The sequence below is a fragment of the Trachinotus anak genome, unplaced genomic scaffold (assembly GCF_046630095.1).
Source record: "Trachinotus anak isolate AG129_WGS33_773 ecotype Australia unplaced genomic scaffold, CSIRO_AGI_Tana_v1 ptg000005l, whole genome shotgun sequence".
NCBI classification, from domain to species: domain Eukaryota; kingdom Metazoa; phylum Chordata; class Actinopteri; order Carangiformes; family Carangidae; genus Trachinotus; species Trachinotus anak.
This window is the reverse complement of record NW_027273856.1, coordinates 5860514-5871008: the sequence shown is the minus strand read 5'-3', so window position 1 is coordinate 5871008 and position 10495 is coordinate 5860514. Positions and strand designations below refer to the sequence as shown.

Here is a 10495-nt window from a genome sequence, read left to right as displayed (position 1 = left end):
TTTAAAGTTTGAAAAAACATGAGCATTTACAGAGAAGGCAGAGAGAATCAAGAGAATAAAACAACCTCAGGCTGCTGATTTGATTTAGATATGTCTCTTCTATGTCCCCCAGTTTTACTGAAGTACAGCACTGAATCTCTGGCATGTCCCTTTAAAGGTTTGACATGGTAGAAAATGTGCTTATTTGCTTTCCTGCCAAGAATTAAATGAGAAAATCAACCACTCTGGCCTCATGGTAAATATCTAGCTAGAGGCAGCTGTTTAGCTTAGCTTAGCTTAGCATAAAGTCTGGAAACAGGGGAAATAGCTGGTCTGACTCTGTCTACCTACCAGCACTTATAAAGCTAACTGATAAACAAGTTTAATCCAAAAACAAAAGAAAGTTTAAAAAATGAAGATGGAGCTATGTGCTTTGGACTGTTTCTTGGCACCGTCCAGGATTTTGTTGCTGTCTTTGTGCTAAGCTAAGCTAACTAGCTGCTGGCTTTAGCCTCACATTTACCATACAGACACAAGAGTGGCATAAAGTTTATCATCTAAATCTCACAACCAGTCCTCCAACCTGGGCAATCATACAGGTCATTATTTTCACCCCTTTGAAACGAGAGTCTCCTGAAATAAGGCCCCCACACTTGCAGGTATTCAGACCTTTGTTGTCCTGGTTACAATAATAAACGGTTGGTTTAAGCACTAAAACTACTTGGCTCGGTTTAGGAAAAGATGGTGATTTAGGTTAAAATAAGTACTTCCTCAACAGTAGATGATCTTTGTTGTCATGGTTACAGTAATAACAACGTGGTTAACAGTCATGGATGACAGAAACAACATAAACTGCTACTGTCATATGGGAATCGCCCTCCTGTGTCATATTCCTGTGTTCTGTTGACCCATCCATCCACCCCAACCTCCTCCTGACATGGACTTTGTCGCTCTGTAAACTACGTCACCGCACTTTTCCCTTTGCTCCTGTCATCATTACTACAGCCTCGATGTCATCTAACAACAAAACATAACTATGGGTCATAATAGTAATAGCTGCTGCACTGACATACTATACAGGACAGTCTCAAATCTCAGCAAGTGAAAAAGTACAGTTCCCAAAATGTTAAATTATTCCTTTATAGCAGCAACATGAATGACAAACTAGCTGTTTGACTGATTAAGCCAATCATCAATCTGGAAAATACAAAAACATCATTTGTTTTCACATCCTCTAAAAGCAGAAATCTGTCATCGCAGCATATTTGGACCAGTAGGCCAAGCTTTATTTTTCTATCTATTGTAGCTTTTTCTCTTCAGTCAGAATTTCTCTTAAAAGAGAAACAAAGACAAATGCAAAACAAATCACTACCACTGCCCCCGTCTTGCCATCAACACCATCACAGTGGAATAAATTATCTAAAAAAAAAGTCTACCCTTTAAATCGGTACACACCCAGTCATTTTCTTTGCTTCCCAAAATAAGACTCAACGAGCAATAAATATAATTACTGCCATTAAAAGTCGATTTTAACCTCTATTGCTTAGCAACTACAACGTGCTTCCAGCACGTAAACACTGAATTACTTGAGAATTCAAGGAATTCAAGAGCTGTAAACACCACAGTAGATGCACAGTTTCAGCAGCGTCCTCCCAGGCTGTGGTAAAACTGACCAGGATCTTGCAGAAGGATTTGTACTCCAGGTAGGTCAAGTGTTCTGCCAGCTCACAGGAGTCGAGGTGGTCGAACAGCAGGGACATCTTCCTCTTTTTGGACACCGATGGGACACGCTGAGTCACCTGCCGCTTCCATTTATATGACGGCCTGACAGGGACGATAAAGCACATAAAAGGTTCAGCATTTTCGTTTTGGAACAATAGCATGACAGATTATGAGGATCAGCTTTACAAGCACTGCTCAGGTTAGAGCTGCACTTATAGTGGTGTTGAATATCAAAGCAAAAATTGCATCACGCAGTTTGCACAGTAATAAAATACCACAAGCCCTGCAAAACATGAAGCGGCTGAAACGATCCAATTTTTTCTATAGAATGAATTTCCTCATGGAGCACTGAAGGGATGTCACACAAATGTCTTTTATGGGAATAGGAGACGTCAGTGACCCCGCATAGAAGCAATATATAATATAAGCAATGTCTGAGGACAGGCAATAAAAGGGCACGCTGACATAAACACCCGCAGACAGAAAGAGGCATTCACAACTGTCAACAGCACGCGCGGCTCTCAGCAGCCGTTTCACTCACACACTCTCGAGGTCAATGAGCTGACTCTGCCTCTCGTTGCCCTCGGTGGTCAAGAGGTCTTTATAGTCTTTGATCTGGTCCGCCAGCTCTGGATTCAGATTGAACTCAGCTGGAAACTCAGAGATCCAGTACCTGGAAGGCAGAACAAAGGCTTTCAGAGAGAGAGAGAGAGAGAGAGAGATGATGAAAAATACTGAGAAAACTAGAGTGAGGTAGACTTGTTTACGTCTACACAATAATGTGAGTGAGTCGCCGACGCGAAGTTTAAAATGAATCTATACCATGGTTTTATAAAGTGACATTTCTCCAAAGTACACCTTCTGTGGGACATGATACTGTCACTGTTCAAATGGAAACACTGAAACCCATAAATCAAGTGCATAAGAAAGAGAAAAACAAGGAGGGGTAGAAAAAGAATAAGACCAAAGTTCAGAAAGTAAAATCACTGGGGGGGTAAAAGTCAGTCAGACAGGAGAGGTTATTACTTGAGGAGGTGGCATATTCTTGTTCGGCGCTCAGCAGTGCAGCCCTCCTCTTGAGATCTGATCCACAAGTCAAGGTGCAACCCTGCTACAAAATTGTAACAGTTTCCTCCCCTGTTCCGACTAAAATAACTCTGTTTCTATCTTTTTTGTTCTTAATGTTAATAAGATTTATGACAGAATCTGCTGTAGAGACATCCTACATCAAGGTCCCTTTCCAACCCAAAGCCCGACAAAGGATCTAGCTTTGATTAAATGGCCCTGTGACCAGTGTATATACATGCAGCACATGTTGTATTTTTATCCATTTAAAGAAATTTTAATGGACAATCACCAAAAACACACAAAATATGGCCCCAGTTAGCACAAAACAAAGGTGGAGGATACTTGAGCACCAGCTTCTTAGCCATGTCCGTTGAAGGGATGTACCAAGGGTGCATCATAAGGAACATACGGACCAAGGAAACATCCTTCAAAGTGCCCTTCTCATCTGAAACATAAAAAGAGGGCACCACTCATCATCAGGACGGTATACAGGTAAAGTATAATCTTCTATCAGTTAGTCTATATCTGTTTTGATAATGTGTAAGTCACTGCCTGATCACCAATATTTATAACATCATGCATTTCTACACGAGGCATTTTTTCTAAATTACAAGTAATTCAAATAAAATACAAAATATAATGTAAAAGTGAACAAAAATCAGTTTTTTATTGATTCAAACAAAGAGACAATGTTCAAGTGACCAACCGAAGGCTTGAATGCAGGCTTCCACCAGCTCGTCCACTGTGGCCGACTGCTCCGGTGAAACAGACTCCATCGTTCCTTTCCTCTCCGTCTTTCCCCCTCGTTTCCCTCTGGCTGGTCTGACTCTCGTGCCTTTTGCTGAACACAAGAGAAGATAGAAAAGACAGGAACAAAAGGGAGTTAATTATGAAGCAAAGAGAGAGAGAAAATGAAATTCCTAGAGTCCATCGCCGCATGTTTGGAATAGTTGTGCGCTCAGTTATTTTGCATGCTGCTCCTCACTGTGAGAGACAGTGAGATAAACAGTGGCTGTTTACATTCAGGGCTGGTGTGATGGTATTTTCAGTTCCATTTAATTGGGGTATCTGCCTGTCAATGTCATCCACTGCTGGTTTGATTTCACCCGAGAAATTCCAGGTGTCAAACACGCACTGAAACTCGTTCAACTTGAAGGAACACAATTCCCACAAATGTAGGGCCGGGCATTGTTTTTAGATACTGTACACTGCTAATATGATAACTGGGGGCTCCCTTTGCTCACTTGATACTTAATACTACAGACATGTTTTGGTCCACACTCTAATCAACTAATAAAAGTATTAAGGTTCAATAACCAGCCCTAAAATCTGGCATGGAGATCAGCAGTGGGGTGTAACTCAGTACATTTACACAGGCACTGTAATTATACAATTTCAGTGTACTTCTGAGTATTTCCTCTTCACTTCTACTTCACTACATTTCAAAGGGAAATAAAGTTCCTCCACTCCATGTTTTTGACACTTACAGATATTTACTACTACTTTCCAGATTAAGATTTTTACATATAAAACATATGATCAGTTTATAAAATACGATGCTTTGCCTTTCCAACTTTAGGTCGAACTGCACAACACTACATAAAAAAGGTTCCTCTTCAACCAGCTACAACATTTAACTGCTCCTTAATGCATCAGCAATGAAAATTAAATCAACATTTACATTTATTCATTCAGCAGGCACTTTTATCCCAAGTGACTTACAAGTGCGGAACATCATTAAAGCTTTAAAAAAATGTGCGTGTATATATATATATAAAATGATATATCTTTATACAATTACTTTTCATACTTTAAGCACATTTTGCTAATAATACTAACTTGCATGACTTTAACTTGTAATTGGGCATTGTTATATTGCACTGCTGTTTAAGTATGAATATATCTTTCATTACTCAGTCGTATTTAAACCACGAATACCTTCTCAAATACTGACTGGCTCTTTCAGTTCATTGTTCCCTGTTGCATCTTCAGACTTCCATCATCTCTGATTTAGTCTAATTTATATTTACACATCCATCCCTGCTTTCTGACCACGAACACTGGAGCCCTCAGACAGACGCGCTGCACCAATGCAAATGTAGCATTACAAATAAGGTCATGTTGATGGTAATATTTGACAGCATGGCAATTCAGACAACAGCTTTGACTTCAATATGGTTTGTCAGAAAAAGTGATAGAAAGCCGCAAGGACACATCAGGAAACCACAGTTTATTATCAGTTCTTGACATGATCCAGTGCAGTGTGTGTAGCACACAACACAATGTGAGGATATTAAGTATTTAAGACATATCAGCAAGTATGTGGACACACAGTATATGATGACATTTGGTTCAACAGGACTATTTTTTGCAGCAGTATGATAAAAAAATATATATATACTTGTATTTTTCTCTATGGTTGAGTGAGTCCTTCCAACAGGGAACCATAGCAACCACAGCTTAAAGTCCAGTCACACTTTCCAGCATATACACACACCTCTACACACAATGCATGAGCACAAAAAGCATGTTTGTACCTAAAGAATTGTGGTTTAAGAGCCAGCGCAGCCTGAGGAAAACAGCTCTAATCCTAAATATGTTTATCGTGTGAGAAGAGGTAAAATACACTGATCGTATCTTCTGTATAGGTTACAGCTCAGGAGGAGATAAAAGAGCCCAATGGTTATTTTTGGTTCACTGATAACCATGAAGGTAACGCAGAGGTGATGCTCAAGTGACAGAGTCAGGCCACAATATCTACAACAACACGCCGTGCTGTTGCATCTGCTAATAGCTCCTCAGTGTTGTGGTTCTGTGGCAGAGTGTTACAAGGGTGTGATGAGTATGTGTACGTATCTATTGTGCCTGGCACAATAAGGTCTTCCACTGCGCTGTCTCTGCTGCAACGCAGTGGGCGGACACACTCAATTACAGGCTTCACAAGCTGCCTCAGCCACACACACACACACACACACACACACACACACACACACACACACACACACACACAAACACACACACACACATTCCTAAAGAGGTGGAGGGAAAAGAAAAGAGGGAGAAAGAGGGGTATTACCCTACAGTTTCAGTCACTGTACATACGTCATAAGCATCATAATCTTTACAAATCCGTGCCTATATGGTGAGATCATGAGCAAGCGAGTGTAAAGAAATGACATACAGCCACTGTCAAAATGATGCTACTTCTATAGATAGACATGAAAGTTCCTGGGAGGGATGCTCAGGTCACCACAGGAAGTAAGTCTCTGCTGTAAGTATGAAACCTCAAAGAAAAAAAAAGAAACACCAAAGACCTGTAACACCTTGCTCAGCACTATTTATAATATCAACTTCTCAGCACTGCCCACATCGTATGATTATGAAGTGGCCTTGCAGTTTATTATTGCCAAACTCATAATTATTGTTGAGAGTCACCCAGATCTAAGCTGACATGGATTTCACTCTGACAAATCAGCATCTGTTTCAGTTCGTCATTTCTACTGCTCAGGTCAGAACAGACTGTCCTCAAGAGACGAATGAGGATATAAAACCTACTTTCTCCACAGATCTAAGGACTTACTGTATCCATCCCTCAGAGGCCGTTTCGTCGAACAAAAACCCGTAAGGCAGGGGTGTTTTTCTGTACCTGAGCCTGCTTTAAACCGAGTGTAGTCTGGCACTGCGCCAGCTATGATACCATCTTGCCATCCAGTCGAGGACACCATTCATCATACTGCTGACAGGATTTCTTTGTTGTGCCTCCCCCCACCCCCCCTCCCCCACCCCCCTTCTTTCTAGCCACCCTTAAAGTATTTTACACTCAGTCCGATTCCTGATATTGTTTCTATAGCCTAAAGCGGTAGATTGAGTGTTAGGTAGCACACAATGTGAGGGCTTTGGTGTCATCCTTGGTTGCCTGGTGACGACGATCCAGGGCCATCGATCAGGGCAGATTAGAGGGCGGGATGGGGCACAGTGGGGATAAAGGGAAGTTGACGGGTGCCTGGTCAATCCTGGCCATGCAGAATCTGCAGTGCGCTGCTCCTTTAGTGGGCAACGTAAATGTCACATCCTCTGCTTAGACAAAGACAGGCCCCTTCTTTTTACTTCCACCGTTACAGCCATTAAACAACATGAAAACTGTTCACCACTCGGGAACAGCTCCACATATTTGCTGACTTTCACTGAATTACAGTGTATTCCTCTGTTTGACTTAAAAATATCTATTATCAAGGAAGTGTATTAGATTGACCACAGCTTGTGGCATAGGGCAGTTAAATGCAGGGCTAGAGCCAACAATTACTTACATTATCTGTTAAAGGAGAACTTCAGTGATTTTGCAAATGACATTCAGTTTACTTGTCATGAGAAGAACTACTCTGTTACATAATAACATCTATGGCTCTGGAAGGAAAAGTCCAGAGTTTGAAAAAATAACTGTTATGATTTTTAACTCAAAGACTGGAGATGCGGGGCTTGAAAGATGAGGGCATTTTGGAGGCAAAGGACTGTATCATGAAAAAGTAGGAACTGTAGAAACTAGGAACTAAAAGTCAGGGTATTTTGGTTGCTGCTGTGTCAGTTTTGATTATTCTTTTTTTAAAGTCTTGTGAGTCCTCTATTTTTCACTATCATACAAAACCACACAAGAAAGTGAGAGTCAAGGTTGCATCTTCATATTTAGTCTTACAGAATGATAAAAGGAGCAATATTTATATTTTAATATAAAGTAAGTAAATATTTGGTATTTTTACCCACTAAGTGAAACAAATAATATTTTTATCATAAGAAATGTCATCAGTTCATTAGCTGCTGATCAGCTTATTGATTAAATAACTAATACACCTTTTCAAAACATGATGGCACAGAGCAAAGCTTTTAAATTGACTTCAAAGATCATATTCAATCTGAAATATTTCTTAAATACCCGTTTATCAATCAGTCAATCACTTTATTTGTCCCCAGTGAGGCAGTTGGGTATGCAGTAGTGGGATATATGCATTGAGCAAACACAGAAGTATAAAAACACAAGGCAAATCTAAAGTGAGTATATAATTTTTATTGAAGTAAACCCTTTCGTGGTTATTCATCAGGTCATGCTGAATATGTCTTCTCACAAATTCCCACCTTGGCCTATTAAAAGGAAATTGGCTAATTATATAAATCTCTGTCACCTTTTCATGACTTAAAATTGATTCCATGATAAGACACTGACAAACACACCAGGCAATGATTTCCATTCTCTTATTGATAAACCCATAATGGGCTTATCAATCTTTCCCATGCTAGTAAATACCCCAAGCTAATGCACAGCCATTGATTTAGTTTTATATCCTCCCTGGTGGCGTTTGGGTAAAACAAGCCTGATTGATGTTTTCATAGATAATGGTCATGGGCCAAAAGATGTGGATGCATTCATTCACTCTGATTAGCTGTTAGGCAGCCATTGAAAAACGATTCCCTGACTTTTCATTTAGAGCCATGATCAGGTCAAAACAATTTGTCCAAAAACCTAGAAAATAACATCCTCCTCAGCCTCAGGACCACCATGAGTGAAGTGCTAATTACCAAATGTTAGCATGCTAAAACACTAAAATAAGATGGGGAATATGCTAAACACATTACCCGTTAATAGCACTGTCGTGTGATGATATATATCAGGGTATATAAATGCTCTTATTGCTCGGCTGGTGGCCTCTTTCTCACACTGTTGATAGTGTTGGTGCCTGTGTTTCTAAAGACCACATTTACCACGCACCTCTTCGCTTCCTGTGACAGAGGAAGTTGCTCTTCTTCTCTGTCCATTCCCTGCAGTAAATCAACTTTACAATGGATCTATCACTATCATTTACAGCAAAACAAACTGCAAAGCGTTAGTTTTCCATCCTTTCATCATCCGCCACAGCTAGCAACAACAAATCCAACTTGGTGGCACCCAGCGTAAAATGTGGTCTCAAGTCTTGTCAGGTCGGATGATCTTTCATGGTAAATATTATCTTTTTTTTTTTTTTTTTTACAAACTGTCTAAAACGATTATGATTTTAAATTTAACCCCAGGTTCGGAGGTGAGGGCCAGTAATCCTGACTTTGAGCTTATCTTATCTTTCTGTCCTTGTCAAGCCATGTGGCTAGAATGACAAGACTGCAAAAAACACTACTTCTTTACATTTTACACACACCACCGTTATCTCTTGCCCAACACCCCCTAGTTTGTTACAGGAAGTTGTAGCAAGGGTGTTGTATGATGGGACAGATATAGTTCTCCAGAGGGGCCTACAGAGCGGCTGGTGGCAGGCTCTATTTACAGACTGCAGGGTACTGAGAGCAGGAAGGGAAACATTTCCTTTTCCCTGGACACGCAGAATGCCACATCAGTGGGGGGGCACCGGCTGCAAACTGAGATTAGCAGCAACAGTTACTCCTTAGGGAGGGGGGAGGTGGAGGGAGGAGAAGAGGGATGGGGAAAGGAGTGATAAAGAGAAAGACTGGGAGGCAGAAAGAGAACGTACTCTACCTCGCTTCAGCTTAGTCAAATATGGAAAGAGACTGTTGGTTGAAGAGTTCAAATAGGGAGGGTTAGTAACTTGAAAAAAGTCTCAAAACAAATAGAGGCCTACTAATACTGTGTACGCAAAAGAGGCAAGCAGCACTTCTTCATAATCTTGAAACAACAGAAGGAACTTGAGGGAGAAAAATATGCAGATTTCACAATGTCTTGCTGGGACACAGCAGCTGCCAGAGTGTAATGTTTTATTATGTCCTCCAAAATGAAAAAACGTCACGCATCCTGTTCCACATCTGGCACACTCTCATATCTCACATCTCAACTTTCTGACTTCAAATGAGAAGGGTAATGTGTGAAACAGAAAGGGCCTTGCTACAGACCTCATGTGCCCCCCCCCCAACAAAATCATAACAATGTATCACTGTGTCAGACTGTTTTTACTGCTTTGTGTTGAGGCTTCCTGCTCAAACTACTGTCTTTTTTACCAGATGTGAAAGTTTGCTTCACAACAAATGCCGGAAGGGTGTGTTGGTATGCGTGTGTGAAATGTGGCGAGTTCACTCCTGTTACAAATGATCTCGTACGGGGTGGGTATATGTTTTCTAAGTGTGATAAATAGTCAGTGGTTTTTGGATAGAGTTTCATTACACATAAGCCAGTTCCCCCTCTTTGTCAGTTATTTCCCTGACACACACATAACTTACTGTGTGATGAGTGAAAAACGAGGGCACATGGCGCGTTGTGTAAAAGGACATACGTGATACATCATCTTTTGCAATAGCACATCAGGGTTTGTCTCTCGCAGTGAACACCCGGGCGATTTCTGCCAACCGTCTATTCATTTCTGAACATGCCCCGGTCAGAGTTCATGTTCTGGCTTTCTGTAATGCTGAAGTCAGGAATCTCATTTCCTGTTGTTACAGAGTGTTTCATTCATCCTGGACACATTCCTTGAAACGACAGTGTGGTAACCTGAAATATTAGTCTTTGCCAGTAGAATCTATTATCAGACATCAGATTTAAGGGGAAACTGATAATGCATTTAAAGATTTATGCTGTTTGGTTTTTGAACATGCTGATTCATTTGTCGAGAGTTACATGAGAAGATTCATACCGCTCTCTCATCTGTGCAGTAAATATAAAGCTATTGCTAGCAGCAAGTTAGCTTAAAATAATTTAGCTTATTGTTTGTTACCATTGAACAGAGCTAGGCTAGCTATT

At 40.6% G+C, this 10495-nt stretch overlaps 1 protein-coding gene across 9 annotated transcripts in view; it reads right to left on the bottom strand.

The window, feature by feature from the left end:
• The window catches only part of LOC139621497 (RAS guanyl-releasing protein 2), a 40962-nt gene that overhangs the window by 26175 nt on the left and 4292 nt on the right, over positions 1 to 10495 (bottom strand). For all 9 annotated transcript variants that reach the window (XR_011691005.1, XR_011691008.1, XR_011691006.1 and 6 more), the window contains exons 2-6: positions 3476 to 3610; positions 3112 to 3214; positions 2728 to 2784; positions 2243 to 2374; positions 1653 to 1803 (exon numbers count right to left, since the gene is read on the bottom strand). Coding sequence is in view for 5 of the 9 variants with exons in the window: in XM_071478052.1 (XP_071334153.1) it covers positions 1653 to 1803; positions 2243 to 2374; positions 2728 to 2784; positions 3112 to 3214; positions 3476 to 3545 (513 nt within the window). In the remaining 4 variants the exon portion in view is untranslated. The remainder of the gene's footprint in view (positions 1 to 1652; positions 1804 to 2242; positions 2375 to 2727; positions 2785 to 3111; positions 3215 to 3475; positions 3611 to 10495) is intronic.